At 32.2% G+C, this 16,242-nt stretch overlaps 1 protein-coding gene across 1 annotated transcript in view; it reads right to left on the bottom strand.

Moving 5' to 3' along the window:
- LOC128175483 (uncharacterized) overlaps positions 1–16,242 on the bottom strand; it is an 86,667-nt gene that overhangs the window by 29,336 nt on the left and 41,089 nt on the right. Inside the window, exons 54-74 of the mRNA XM_052841121.1 lie at positions 15,816–15,859; positions 15,138–15,250; positions 14,465–14,614; positions 14,274–14,364; positions 13,992–14,095; positions 13,739–13,891; positions 13,491–13,543; positions 12,888–13,004; positions 7,068–7,117; positions 6,584–6,687; positions 6,283–6,444; positions 6,064–6,110; positions 4,487–4,515; positions 3,826–3,944; positions 2,610–2,768; positions 2,368–2,429; positions 1,786–1,902; positions 1,272–1,312; positions 857–972; positions 510–653; positions 7–85 (exon numbers count right to left, since the gene is read on the bottom strand). Of these exons, the coding sequence (XP_052697081.1) occupies positions 7–85; positions 510–653; positions 857–972; positions 1,272–1,312; positions 1,786–1,902; positions 2,368–2,429; positions 2,610–2,768; positions 3,826–3,944; positions 4,487–4,515; positions 6,064–6,110; positions 6,283–6,444; positions 6,584–6,687; positions 7,068–7,117; positions 12,888–13,004; positions 13,491–13,543; positions 13,739–13,891; positions 13,992–14,095; positions 14,274–14,364; positions 14,465–14,614; positions 15,138–15,250; positions 15,816–15,859 (2,054 nt within the window). The remainder of the gene's footprint in view (positions 1–6; positions 86–509; positions 654–856; positions 973–1,271; positions 1,313–1,785; positions 1,903–2,367; positions 2,430–2,609; positions 2,769–3,825; positions 3,945–4,486; positions 4,516–6,063; positions 6,111–6,282; positions 6,445–6,583; positions 6,688–7,067; positions 7,118–12,887; positions 13,005–13,490; positions 13,544–13,738; positions 13,892–13,991; positions 14,096–14,273; positions 14,365–14,464; positions 14,615–15,137; positions 15,251–15,815; positions 15,860–16,242) is intronic.

The raw sequence follows: 16,242 nt of genomic DNA, 5'->3' as shown, positions 1-16,242 counted from the left end.
ACATACCTTTAAATTATTGCCTGAAGTTTTATTTAAACTTGCAGCAGTGGTGTTAACTTGAAAGCAAATTTCATCTCCCTTTACTCTGTTTAGAGACACATGTTGTAAAAACAATACGTATTTTGACTGTTTAACTACTAAATGAGAATAGTAAGTTGTTAAATCTTTTCCCTATACACTGCTTTATTACATAAGATATGTTCAAATGACTTATATATATATATATATATATATATATATATATATATATATATATATATATATATATATATATATATATATATATTCAATAAATCCTGTTTTCTTGGTACCGGGGATGAATAAACACAAAAATAAGTCCAATGCTCAAACAACTTTTATCTACAGCGCTTTCGCCCTACCGGGCTCTTCAGTAGATTTCTACTGAAGAGCCCGGTAGGGCGAAAGCGCTATAGATAAAAGTTGTTTGAGCATTGGACTTATTTTTGTGTTTATATATATATATATATGATAATGTAGTTATACTATACCCAATATGTGTGCAGACTTGATGCAGGCCCTCTTTGGTACTATGTACTTTTATTACGGTTTGGTAAGTAGTATTTGTAGATCCAGGAAAGGTAAATGTGTGTATAGGTTGCTCGATAAATGGACTATTAGAGTTCACTTTTGGACTACAAACAACATTATGAGGTATACATGTAGATATGCCACTTTAACAAACGCTGCAATGACGAAATTCTAAGTTTATTATACGTGTTTGACATGCATTTAAAATACCACCCAAATATAGTGTTACGAACTTACATGTATCGCTTACCAAGTGAAAAATCATGATTCATAGAAACAATAGTATGTCACTATGGGTTATACTTACATATCTCCTGGTGGTCCAGAAATGATGAGGGGTATCCCGCATGTTGAGTTTATTGGGCATTGTATTACATTTGGAATCGCAGTATCTGTGAATTCTTTTTGAACAGGTGAGGGTGACTTAAAAGATTTCATTAAAATATGTTACACACAAAATGTCACATAATTCTTCTTTCTACTACATAAGCAAGTAAAGTATGAATATATAGAGACTTGATATTTATAGAAGTTAAAAAAGATAGTATTCATTCTTTAAAAATCTAAATGAAAATAAATGCATATGCTTTTTAATTTTTACATGTACTTCTTATAATCATTTAAGTTCACAATAATTCCGTTACAAAAGTTCCTTATACGCGTACTTCAAATTAAAACGATATGAGTTGATGGATATCGTACTAAACAAATATATTACTTACAGTGGGACTCGTCGTAGATAGCGTTGGTTTTACTGGACCAACTGTAACAAATAAAACCATTTTACTCTTAAACGAGAATATTATTCAATAAAAAAGTTACATTAATGTAGAGGTTTAAAGGCTTAAAATGTCTGACATGTTTCAATCTTATAACAAGAAACAGTTAAAAAATTATTCTTTTTTTTCTTTTATTTCACATGTATGTACTTTGTGAATACTGGTAGATAATTAAAAGAATATTACATGTTCTGAAATAAAACTGTTCAAGTAGCAGTGAATCTGCATTTTAGGAAGTCAAAAACTTATTTATATTAAATGATAAAGCTTTTTTTCATCATACATATAATATAAAAATTTTCCCGACAGTTATAATTACGTAATACCAGTTTGAGTCGACCCTTAGGCCTGATTCTCCCTCTAGTGGTCACAAACTTAACAATTTAGAAAATAAGCTAACAGACATCATAACCATGCTAAAAGAATAGTTAATTCATGATTTTGTCATAAAACTTACTTTTCTGACAGTTAGAATCGGATAAACCAACTGGGCACAAACAGATAGCCGTTTTTGCTGTTGGATCCGCTTCACAATGTCCCTTGTTGTAACATGGGTGGCTCTGACATGGGCCGCCTTAAATCAGAATTCAATTAAAGGAAACACCAAATTATTTGCACGAGTCGATATACAGCTTTAACCAATACATTAAACTGATAATTGTTACAGTATATTGATTACTAAATTAAAAAGAAACATTATTTCATTAATTGATATTCAGCGATGCGACTTTGTTGCCAGTAAGTTTTAAATAAAAAAATCTTAATTTTTTTAAACTCTCTATCTGACATTATAATTAAATTTTACACTTATCCCAAACCGAGTTCAAACCTACTTAATTTACAAAAGAAATATATCTTATTATTTGTTTTGTCGTTTTCACTAGAGCAAACAGTAAGTAAAAGTACTAACAAATGAGATAAAGTTATATGAGTACATGCTTCCTACCAATTAATAGAAAACAATATCTATGTTATTTTTAACTGACATTCTCTATTTATACCTGTTAATGCGTTAAATAAAAGTGAATATTCGACTTACCGTAGGTGACGTTTGTTTTGGTGACAACATTTACGGCATAGCACCGTTCATCGCCATCACGACTTAAAGAAATATTCATAAAATACCTTTTAATTTGCATTGATATTGTTTTTTTTAGTTGAATTGAGTTTCGTATTTGTTTGAAGATCGATTTATATTTTGATCGATTCAGAGGTGGATAATCTTGTATACGTAGGTAATGTAAACGTTAATTGGTTATAACAGTGTAGATTTGTACAGACCTGTTATCCTTTGCTTGAATACATAAAGTGTGATTCCCAGCAACTTCAGGTTTGAATGTTACGTCCACATGGCAAAGATTATTTGGTCCTATTGGATGATCCGACGTAAATGAATGAACCTTGGTTATTGTCGAAGAAGCCATGTTCTTAATATCTGGACTAAAATTGTAAATTTTTGTTTATGAGTTTATGTATAAATTTTAACTAATGTTCTTCATTTCCTTTAAACGCGTTAAGTGTTTTAATGTTTTTCCACATCTGCGCTAGCCAAGGGTTTTCGGTCCACTTTGCTCCCCATAAACCCTTGGCAGATTTCATTACGAAAACTCGGTGACAAGCTCCGTTTTATGATTGGCTGCAGCTGCGAGTAGCTGATCCAATCGCAGTGCTTGTAAATATAAACTTTAAAAGAAAACACACGTGTGATCTTTGGTAAAACATTCGGTGCTTTTAACAAGTTGAGACACAAGTTCTCGAGTACAGTGCCTCCCCAACGATGGTCTAACGAGATCGCTTTAAAAACTTATATATATATATTACTGGGATTGACCATATTTCTACAAACTTGTCAAGGCTCGCGTGATAGCACGGGAAGTAAACATGGCGAATGTAGAAGTTGCCTATCCCGTTAGTATATACGTTCCTGCTTATGGTTATTGCTTTTAAAGGTTCAGTGAGCTCTGTTTTATTTAATTTCTTTAGTCCGCAATATTCACGACAACGATACCTGATTTTATGGCATGAAAGCTTTCATATAAATCGGCGACTTTTTCACTCCCGGTACAGGTCCTTACAAAACACTATGAATAAAACATTCCGTGCTTTCCCAAGGTTATAACTTAATTCGTATTTAATAGCATCGTTAATTATGTTCCAATATTCGGTAGTCAACATGTTTTCAAGTTGTATTAATGCCGTAGTGTGTATATAACCTGTTGTTTAATTCGATTAAAATGTAAATATGCAAGGGGCGCAACTCCAGTTGCTCGCTAGATAGCGCCACCACATCACCGAGTTTTCGTAATGAAATCCGCCAAGGGTTTATGGGGAGTAAAGTGGACCGAAAACCCTTGGCTAGCGAAGATGGTTTTTCCATTAAGTGTTTAGATATTATATAAACTCTACATTTTGTTGTATTTATCATATAAAAATTAGAACAAAGCATATATGAAAATACAATCGTCCGTTTCATTGGATGAATTAATGTAATATTTACCAGATATTTGACGAAGGAGTCGGCTGAGTAACTAGGTGAAAGTGACAACTTTGGTGGTCTGCTTCACATTGAATAACCGAGCCAGATGGAAAAGATGGATCAGCAATCTTCGGAGTCATCTATTATTTGCAAAATATTTAGGTTTTATAATCAATTTATAAGACTTCGTTCGAAAAATTTAAATTCTGTATGTATTTACAGCTTTTAATACGATATATATGTAATAAAAAGCAAAATTATAATAGGGTTACTGATCGCAATTCAGGTATCTATGACTTTTAACGTTACGTGTTTTGTACTCGTACTTTCTTTTGAAAAAGTGCATAGCTCATTGGTTAGATATCCAATCATGGAAAATAATTTTGAAACCTTTAAATATTTATTATATATATTTATTTAATTCAAATGAACTAAATAAATAATCATGTTTTATAAGTCACTCACTTTTAGGAAATATATTTCAAACAGAACTTTATAGAAATGATACCTAATGTGCATCTAATACGCCCGTTGCTTAAAGCATAATGACAATGTATCATTTTTAAAAGTTTACACGTTTATACTTGTAACCTGTGCAGATTGTTTTATTTTGGAGACTGTATCTAAAAATATAAATAAATTGAATACTAGTAAATCAAAAGTAATGAAAACTCAAACTTACTGTTGGTGTATTAACAGTCGTCATCAGAGCTATAATAAATAATGAAAAATCAAAGTACTGAGAGTACTGAAAGACGGGGTCTTGAAAGTTTGAATTTGTAATTATTGTACTTGATTTCCTCGAATATGCTTCCAAAAATTATGAGTTTGAATTAGTTACTTCAATCTATGTTAATTCGACTTTTTTGCTATTGTCTGATACTTTGTACTTTGCCTAATTTTTACTCAATCCCGGCCTTTATAATTGTAGAAAATTGACACAACGGTATTTTATGTAAAATAAGACCCCAAGGAAGAATTTTTAAAATTACTACTAACCGGGAAAATCAAAACAACTATATCAAGGAAGATAATTCAAATCATTAGATTTATTCAATTTTGTGATCCAAGAGAATATCCACAAGTCGGACGGTATCTGTTATACAAGGTTTATGAAAACCTCGAAAACTTTCAAACTGCTGAATTTACAAACAAAGTTAATATTTGTATACCGATAACAAACACATGCACCTGACGTTAGAAGTATTTCTTTTTACAATAAGATTGCAAGTACTTAAACAATAAAAAGGTTTGTCACGGTGGCCATTTTGATTTTTTAAAACCGACTTCTGACACGATTTTCTTGCAGCAGTTTATGCAAAATAAATAGGTAAAAATAAATCCGTTCGCCACTTACTACTTTTTTGTGTAAACTCGAACATCACCTATACGAAACAACCGCTCCGTTCATTAAAAATCATTCTCTGAAAATCTATATACATCTAGATTATACATTTTGGGTCACACAAAATGTATAATCTACATGTATATAGATTTTGCTTACAGTCCATTGTTCAAAATTTAAATCCGGTTTGATTAATATAAGAGCCAACGAAAATCCAGTTTGATTAATTAAAGAGCCAACGAACGAGAGGGCAAATTCAGACTTGTTTTTATTTTCTATGTACAAAATTCCTGCAGAGACGAACAGCAGTCATACTGCAAGTAGACTCGAAGCCAATGAAAAACCTATTTAATATGTAAGACATCTTTGTATAATCCGTCCTGATTTTAACTTCGGCTTGTGCATGAAGTTCGGTAGTATTCAGGTGCAAGATTGTCAAAATAAAATTCACTACTTTACAAAAATGGCACATTGCGTTTGGGAACTTTACTTTTGATTCAAACTTCAACCTCTTCTATTGATTAATGAGCTTGTACACCAACTGAAACGTCAACGGCGTTGTGCATTCAGTTACGTAACTCATTCCACATTTGAACCCGAGCAAGAATATTTTGATCAATAAAACTTTATTTTCTAAATAAAATTTGGTTTATACACAGAGGACTTAAAAAGATTTAATGCGTGTTTTTATAATATAAATTTACTGAAATGCATGAAAGCTTTCTGCACTATTTTCTTACGTGCAGACTCAATTCATGTGTTGTACGCGTGCCTTCCGGTTTGAGACTTTTGCTGACAGTAAACAAATATACGGGGTCACGTGACCCAGTGTAAAAACCCACAAATTTAACAATCAAACTTTAGAGATATCGTTCATTTATTCACATATAAATTAATTTCAATCAATCATTTACCTGTTTTATTGGCCACCACTATTTTAACACAAAGTTCGTCTGTATTTCTGAAAATAAATATCAAAGACATTAGTTACAAAACCAAACTTTATAAGTATTCTTGTGCGTATGCATGTGTATATTCATTCAACTTCATATTTTTATTTTTCGTTAATCTAAAATACAAATTGATATAGTGAATAAGTTGACATCAATATAAAACCTCTGAGGTTAACCTACATCTGAAGATTAGAAGATTGAACGCAGACATATTTGTTTCCGGCGTTTGTTGCTTTCAAATGAAAGTATGCTAGGGTTTGATTCGTGGGATCAGTGATGTTCTCTGTGATGATTGGTCCAGGAACCACCCCTCTGTCCAAGTGTCCAAATAACAACGTGCTTCTGAAAAAGGATTGCCGAAAACAAAGACAAAAACCCATTAATTGACAATTGAAACATTATCAAGAAAAGCTCATAAAAGTTCTGTATTCTGCTGATACATTAAAATCAAATATGCAATTAAATTTGCATGAAGTCTTACTGGTTCATAGGAAATCCATGCACGGGTATCGATATGATACAGTCTCTCGAAACGGTGCATTTTATTTCTTTTGGCAGCACTGAATCCACAAACTTAGGCAACAGCTAAAGAGTAACAAGAAAACATTTTTCATATCTTCTACATTTTTCATTCCGGAGTATTATAAAAAAATATAAATATCAAAATTTGGTATATCCATCCTAATGGTTAACAACATACTGTATACAGGGAAATATTCGCCCCAGTTTTATTTTTGCCCCTTTCACCCTCGTTGTCAGAGGACGAATTTAAGACAGGGCGAATTCTATGTTTTTTAAGTTACAAATAACATCGCTGTAAACACAACTGCAACAGGGCGAATTCAAGACTGGGAAAAACCGTTTGCAAAAAGTGTACAACAGCGAAAATAACACGGGGCGAAAATAACCCTGTACACAGTATTTTATCTTTCAAAATTGCAAGAGTTGTAAATCGGGTAACTTACATTTGATGTGTTCGTATTATTTTTCTCTCTTGGAATTGGCGTTGGCTTAGCTATAAAGAGTTATATATTTAATATTTTAACCGCAATTTAACTAAACTACATAATTATCAAATTATAGCATAAAATTGTATTTCGAATCACAAGGGGCCCATGGGCCACATCGCTCACCCGAACAACAGTTCCTTGTAACACTCTATTTTGAAGCACATTCTATTTCTATTTTAAACTTTGAACCCCTTTCTAGGGCCACAGTATTGGTCCGGGGTTTATGGTTGGCTTAAACAATTTAGAATCTACACTATATGAGGAACCTTGCAGAGTAAGGTCACAAACTGTACCATTGTAGTTCTCGGGAAAAAGATTTTTAAACATTTTCCATACATATTTCTATGATAAACTTCTAAACCCTCTTGGGGTCACAGTGTTGGTCCGAGGGTCAGAGCTTTATTAATTTAGAATCTACATTATTTTTATCGATGCTTGCATAGTAATCTCAAAAATAAAAGTATTGTAGTTCTCTAAAAGAAAATTTTTAAACCATTGCCCTATATATTTATATGTTAAACCTTGAGTCTCATATGAGGCCGAAGTATTAGATCGAGGCTCACGGCGTTTATAATTTAAAATTTACATTATTTAAGGTTATTTACGTAGTAATCTGACAAATTGAAGCATTGTAATTCTCGAGAAGAATATTTTTAAACATTTTTCATATTTATTTCTACGTTAAACTTTGAACCCGTCTTGGGTCCCCAGTATTAGTTCAGGGGTCACTATTTAAAAAATATTGAATCTATCTTATCCAAGATTGCATGCATACTAATCTCATAAACTGTAGCAGTGTAGTTTTCAAGAAGAAGATGTTTAAACATTTTTCCTAAGGGGTCAGGATTTTACCAATTTAGAATCTACAATCGCCAAGGATACTTGCATACTAATCTCTTAAACTTTTGCACTGTAGTTCTTGAGAAGAAGATTTTCAAACATGTCCCCAATATATTTCTATGTTAACCTTGAACCCCTTTGGAGCCCCAGTATTATTGTGGGGGTCAGCGCTTCTACAATTAAGAATTTTTACAATTTGAAGATGCTTGCATAGTAAACTCATAAACTGTAAGCATTGCAGTTCTCGAGATTTTTTATACTTGTTTCTTTTTTACTTTTATGTTAAACTTTGAACCCCTCTTGGGGGGCCAAAGTATTAGCCCATGGGGTAACGATTTTACCAATTTAGAATCGACAATAGCCAATGATGCTTGAAAAGAAGTAACGGTTGCATTATAGTTCTTGAAAACAAGAGGTTCAATCACTTACTAGAGCAACACTGGCTTTATATGGGCGTTCAAAGGATGTTGTGCCATGTGGCTCCTCAGTAGATTAACCAAAAATCAAAAATGAAAATCCGAATTTTCACTTATTTTTGCATATACTTAATCTTTGACATATTTGCCTTTATTGAATACCATTTTCACCGAAAATAAGATCATATGCAATATAAATAACTAAATTTTCAGTTGGTGTTCACGGTTAACTTCCAGTTCCCTTTATTTTAGCCTCCCCCCCCCCCCCCAATCACTTTATAAAACGATAAAAATACATGACGGCATAAAGGTACATTTTCTAGCTCCACTACTTACTAGTTATTGTATTTTAAAAAATTCTATATGTGAAAGAAGAAAAGTGCACCTCAATGCACCAGAATGAATGTGCTCAATTCCTAAAATTAAAAACATTGAAAAATTAAATTGGCCTTCTCTATTATAGACGATTGTTATTTACCAGGCATTTAAAATTCATTTCGTATGAAGTTTCATATCCTTACTCACTTGATTGAAGAATCAACTTAACTGAAAAATGATGTCACATATGTTAAAGAGCTATAATTCAAATTTCGACCCCTATTGTGGCCCCACCTTACCCCCGGGGATGATGATTTGAAAAAAATTTGAATCTACACTACCTGAAGATGCTTCCACACAAGTTACAGCTTTTCTGGCTAACTGGTTTTTGAGAAGAAGATTTTTTATGATTTTTCTCCATACATTTGTATCTAAAAATTTGATCCCCTATTGGGGCCCCACCGTACCCCTGGGGATCATGGTTTGGACAAGCTTGAATCTGCACTACCTGAGGAGGATGTTTCCACACAAGTTACAGCTTTTCTGGCCGATTTTTGAGAAGAATATTTTTAAAGATATTTCTCTGTATATTTCCCCTCAGGTGAGCTAACAATTATTTATGTTTCTGCTACATGTACACACACTTAGTATTCCATCAGCAAAATTAATCTCCGTTTAGACTGAATAGACTAGAAAAAATACTGACAACTAGCCTAAAACACATTGCAGTAATCAACTACTACGCAAAGACCATTCCGTATTACCATTAGAATTTGTATTTTAGTTGTTAAAGTACGGTACCTGTTAATGTATCTTATTTTCCGCAAGTAACAGTCAGCTGTCATATTTTCCGATGTATATATTTGATTGATACGTAAAAATTACAAAATACAGGCGATAGTTTTCCCCAGTTAGAAACCGTAATTCACGAAAACGAAACGAAAATCAGAACAAGCTAAAACCACCGTCAAAGGTGGAAATGACAACGCATTGGAATATTTAATCTCAATTTACTTCAGAAAATCGGCATTAATGTATCTTGCGTGTTTCAAATATTCCTTCCGCACGCAAACTGTTCCACAACAACCAAATTCATCTTTGTCAGATTGACCCATTTCTCATACGTTCAAAATGGTCGCTTCAAAGAGGTTTTTCAGATATGGAATACCGAACACGAAGTTAATCTGATTGACCCCAATTCTCTCTGTCTTATTATTATTTTCGTAAATTACTCAAATTTGAAACAGAATTTGCCCTTAATTTTTGCAATTTATATTTTGCTTCCCATAAGGATAATTTGTGCTAAACTACGTTGAATTTGACTCAGTAGTTCTTGAGAAAAAGATTTTTAAAAATGCACCCCCCTTTTTTCTACAGTTTCGAGGTTTTTCTCTGCTTTGAATAAAGATCGGTCTTTCATTTCCGCAATTTATCTTCGCCTTACCATAAGAATGCTTTGTGCCAAATTTGGTTAAAATTGGCCAAGCAGTGTTAGAGAAGAAGTTCAAAATGTAAAAAGTTTACAGACGGACAGGCAGACGGACGACGGACAAAATGCGATCAGAATAGCTCACTTGAGCTTTCAGCTCAGGTGAGCTAAAAAGATTTTCAAATATACATTTCGCTACGTATTTCTATGTTAAACTTTGAACCCCTTCTGAAGCCCCAGTTTTTGTCCGGGTCACAATTTTTTAATATTAAAAATCTTCATTATATATACAAGCTTTTGTATAAACATTAGCAGTTCACAATTTTTACAAAATAAAATCTTCACTATATATACAAGTTTTTGTGTAAATGTTGGCGTTTTTTGAGAAGAAGATTTTTAAACATTTTTTCCTATGTACAGTGTATTTCTATGTTTAAATTTGACCCCCACCCATCCCCCAGGGGTCACGACTTTTATAATTTAGAATCAGTACTATCCATACAAGATTTTGTGTAAAGATGTGCATTTCTAGTGCAGTAGTAATTGAGAAGATTTTTAAAGACAGACTCCTTATTAAGGTCTTCCGTTTCCAACGGAAGACCTTCTTGTTATTCTTCCGTTTCTTTTTCCCTATTATTATTATTATTTTTTTTCTTCCTTTTTTGTGCACGCGATTTCTCAGAAACGGCTCGGCCGATCTCAATCAAATTTTTGAATGTGATAGATAGTGGTCTGAACTTGATTGGAAATTTTTTGTATTGATGACGTCACATCCGCTTTTGAGATATTGAGATTTTTCTAATTTTTATATGGGTATTTTGTCTTCTATTGTTCTCCTAAAGTATAAGAGATATTAAGCTCAAATTTTTACGGTAGGTAAAGGAAAAATTGAAGTTTTGCATGATTGTTGTTTTGTATGTTTAGCACTACTGGCGCCAAAGCTCGCTATGGCTCGAAAATTGACATTAAAAAAGCGTCGTGAATTTTTGTGCTTTTCTCTCTTTATCTCTTTTCTGGAAAATATTTTGTTAGAACATGTAATGTAAAAAAGTTTATATTGACAAGACCTTTCTGCTAATATCAGGAAAAAGGGGCTGGCCCCTCAAATTAGGGACCTAGAGGGCTCTAAAGTCTTTTACCCATAACTCTTTACCGAGGGATATTTTGTAATAAATTATAGAAGCAAATATGTTTATCTGACAGATATAAAGCCAAGCAGTATAACAATTGTGTCATATGTTACGTAATTAGGGATTTTTAGGGGTCAGAAGTCCAAAACTTTGACCACCTATATCTCAAAACGGAAAAATATTTTGAAATGCAGTATAAAAGAAAAGATGCTCAAAATGATGTACTTAACACCATGCAACCTAAAAAATTTGGTTCAGCGGCCCCAATAAGGAGATAAGGGACCGGCCCCTAAAACATTCTTTCTCAGATATCTCAAGAATAGTAACGAATTTTTGAACACTTGTTGAACAAAATGTCTTTATAATTAAATGACCTTTTATTTGATACCAAGAAAAAGGGGCTGGCCCCTAATATTAGGGACCTAGAGGGCTCTAAAGTCTTTTTACTATAGTTCTTTCCTGAGGGATATTTTGTAATAAATTATAGAAGCAAATATGTTTATCTAACAGTTATGAAGCCAAGCAGTATAACGATTTTCTCATATGTTACGTAATTAGGGATTTTTAGGGGTCAGAAGTCCAAGACTTTGACCACTTATATCTCAAAACGGAAAAATATTTTGAAATGCAGTATAAAAGAAAAGATGCTCATAATGATGTCCTTAACAACCTGCAGCCTAAAAAAAATTGGTTCAGCGGCCCCAATAAGGAGATAAGGGACCGGCCCCTAAAATATTCTTTCTGGGATATCTCAAGAATGGTAACGGATTTCTGAACACTTGTTGAACAAAATGTCTTTATAATCAAATGACCTTTCATTTGATACCATGAAAAAGGGGCTAGCCCCTAATATTAGGGACCTAGAGGGCTCTAAAGTATTTTTCCTATAGTTCTTTACCGAGGGGTATTTCGTAATAGATTATAGAAGCAAATATGTTTATCTAACAGTTGTGTAGCCTAACATTATAATGATTTTTCTCATGTGTTACGTAATTGAGGATTTTTAAGGGTCAAAAGTCCAAAAATGTGATAACCTATATCTCAAAAAGAAAAAATATTTTGAAGTGCAGTATAAAAGAAAAGATGCTCAAAATAATGTACCTAATAACATGCAACCTTACAATTTTTGTTTAGCGGCCCCAATAAGGAGATAAGGTCCGGCCCCTAAAATATTTTTTCTGAGATATCTCAAGAACGGTGACGAATTTCTAAACACTTGTTGAACAAAACTCTTAAACCTGAAACAAAATAGTATCAGGCACTTAAAATGTTTATTCCTCTTTTCCTGTTTTAAATCATGTATAGCTGTTAAATAGCAAAATCAAGATCGAACATAAATCTCAATTTCTAAAATCAGACGGAAGACCTCCTCGTTGCTCGCAACGAGATCGTGTCTAGTTATAACTCTTTTTGTAATTATCTCCCTTTTAGAAAAGATTTAGTCGTTTATTTTAACAATTTAAAATTCCCTTTCCATAGGAATGCTTTGTACCACGTTTGGTTAATTTTGGCTTAGTGGTTTTAGAGGAGAAGTAAAAAATTTGAAAGTTTACAAACGGACGAACGGACGGACGGACGAACGGACAACGGGTGATCAGAAAAGCTCATTTGAACTTTCGGTTCAGGTGAGCGAATTATTTACCTGTGTATTCACAATTGTGGCCAATAAACCCCAATTTACACATGCATTTGTATTCTTTTTCATTTATTCGTTGACAAAAACCGTTCCCATTGCAGGAATTGGCATTACAAGGTGATCCTGAAATAATGAAAAGTTATCAGTTCCATTTAATATATTTCTAAATTTAGAAAAAGTTAAACCATGCCTAAGAGCAAATACATAAAGAGCTTAAAAACTAATGTTTGACAATATAGAAAGTAATAAAAGCATTTCAATGGAGTCGATAGAAATAAAATTAGTTAAAAAATATCTTTAAAATACTTCTGCTTTAAATTTTCACATGTGATGACTTTTCGTCTAGCCTAAATGTGTTTGCTTCAATGCTGTTATGAGGTTGGTACTTAAAACAATATGGCGCTGTCACTGATTTTATTGTTAAAATGATTACTTAAAACAAATTTTTTATGCTTTTTCTTCTGCTACTATACATTAGATGACAAGATTTATACATAAACTAATAATCCATCATCAAATGTCAACGATTTTTTATTCTAAAAACAGAACCAATTTTTAATTTCTTTGTCATACTTTTTAACTGATAATTTTGATAATAATACCACTTACCTAGCACGTGTTTGCTTACGGTAATTGTCACACATCTTTTTTCTCTATCGGAACTATCAAAAATGAAAGGAATCAGACGGCAACGAAATTGATAATAGAATATTTAATGACACACTTTGTAGCAAAGATTTGCAATGTTCCAGTATTTTTATCGTCCTCATTTCACTATACAGGTGCTGAATAGGGAATGCATGGCTACCAGGCAAAGGAATTTGAATGATTAAATTTAAAGAAATGGTTTGCCATACCTAATTGTTGTGCCGTCAATCTGAACACAGACACTCTTGTTGAGGTCTTCTTTATGAGTCCGAACAACAACATCAGCCAAACAATGGTTTCCTAACAGGTAGGTACTCAATACTCGCGCATCAGGAACAATTGGCGTTACTTTCGCATGCAAACTAAAAAAATATAGAAACTCCAAGAACTTTTGAATGAATGAAAAAAATATAAGATGAAGTTCTGTTTTTATGCAAGCAAATGTAACTTTAAGAATACTACCAGCCACCAGTGCTGTAGTTGTTTAGATGTAAAATCAAATGACAGGTCGAGTCTTCTTCACATTTCACCGATGATCCGTCCGGAATCGATGGTTCCCGTATTTTCTAATGATATTCAATGGCACAAAAAGCATTTTTGTAAAAATTGAAGGTGAATTTTCTTTAACCACCAGATTATTTTGAATTTTTGCTAATATTTTTATTATCTTATTATTCTATTATAATCTATTTCGATTTTGATTATTGAAATATGTAGAAGTACAAATAACTGATGACAACTTACAAGTGCAGGATTGTGATTATTTTCTCGAGAGGGCGGTTGATACCCTACATCAGTAACATTTATCTTAAAGCAAAGCTCGTCCGCTTTATTTCTGAAAAATTAAAATATTTATAAATATATCTTTTGTTTTGATTACAACGAAGTATAGCTTTTGCAAGCTAAAATAATTGAAAGATAATGAAAATACGGACCTGTTCTTCACTGTGTTTATGCAAACGTTCTGTACGCCCGTTTCGTTACTTTGAAATTTAACCCCAACAATGTAGCTTCCATTTGTTGATGGTATTTTATGCGACTCTATTGGCGTCTTTATGATAGGAGAATCAGTCTGTACTAGTGGCCTAATGACATGAAATGTAAGAAGTCATCATTGATTTTAATCTTGATGACAGTTTTGTTTAAAATGCAAAACAGTTCTTGGTTTTAACAATATTCAAAGGTTTAACCTTTGATCATTTGCGTTGCCATGAGAGCTTCCACGGCACAAATACATGTAATTGACTGAATCAAATTAGGTAAAATGTTATTGATGAAATTATTATTTTTTCTTTTATAAGCTACAAGTCAAGTTGTTAACGGATCAGGTAAAAAGCATACTAGGAAATTGTTTTTACGTGAATTTTGTTTTTATATAATACTCATTCATATGCAAAACATTGATTGCAAACTTTTATGCTGTTCTTGTTTGTTTTTTAAAGCACGAAGTATTATTATCACATTTAATTTTTGGATATATTAGTAAATATAGTTTAAATTGTTCAAGTATAATTCTATACATGAACACCAAAATGATTGACGCAATTATAGACATTGTAATGTCCAAATATTATTTTTTATCACCAAGAATATACAATCAATATTCACCGCTTGTATGGGTTTCCCTTCAAAAAGAGACTAATTCCACATTCTGTGTTTACTTTACAAGGAAGAATGTCAGGTATCGCTGTATCTATAAACTTTGGAATAGCTTCAGGATCCTGAATATGGAACAATAGAGCGCAATTACAGCAATATATATGCATTACTTCAAGGTATTCTTTATCTTTATTAAGTAAACCTGTTTTCATTGGAAAAAGTGAAAATGTCTCATAAAAAAAATTGGTTATCAGGCATACCATTTCCAAACACAATAACCATTCTTTATTATTACTCTTTTAAAAAATTCTTGTTCCAAAGATTATAACAGTTAAATAGTTAAGAGCCCCCTTTTTCTCAATCTGTTTTTTTTACTTAACATTCCTTTGAAAAAAAGAATATTTTAATGAAAGCAAAAATTACAGCGAAATAAAAAAATACAAAATGTTTACAAATAGACAGACGTTTGGGTTGATAAAATTGATTTAAAAACCATTTAAACTTTAATCTTCAGGGAACTTTATGTAAGCCAAATCAATAATTTGTTTTTGTATAAGTAAATTACCTGTTTATAAATTAAAATTATTAAACATACAGGTTTTGTAAAGTTCTTTCATATATTCTTATATACAGCTGCTAACAGTTTCATCTTACTAGTATATAGAAAGAATTAAATGAAATACATACAGGTGAAGAATATTGTGTATGATTTGTAGGCAAACTTCCTCCTTCTGAAATTTAAAAATACTTTAATCAAGGTTCAATAATCAAAATAAACATGTTGCTTTACCAAACGTTATTTTATAGCATTTTTACTCAATGACATTGATATTTGCATTTCTTTTTATAGAATCGTTTAGAAAAAGGATTTTGGAGTACTGTAAATTCCTTATTTTACGCGAGTACTTAATTCCGCGATTGAACCGTTTTTCATCAAATAGCGAGAAAAAAAATCGCGAGTGTTGAATTTTTATCATTGTTTTTTATAATAAATATATATCCGAAAAATAAACGCGAGATTTTAAAATTCGCGAGATGTGCTTCTCACGAATTTACGTGGATATTAATTCCTCGCGTTTAATTAGGAATCTATAGTATTAAAGTCGTCCTATAA

The sequence above is a fragment of the Crassostrea angulata genome, chromosome 3, assembly GCF_025612915.1.
Source record: "Crassostrea angulata isolate pt1a10 chromosome 3, ASM2561291v2, whole genome shotgun sequence".
Lineage (NCBI taxonomy): Eukaryota > Metazoa > Mollusca > Bivalvia > Ostreida > Ostreidae > Magallana > Magallana angulata.
This window is presented reverse-complemented; position numbering and strand designations above follow the sequence as displayed.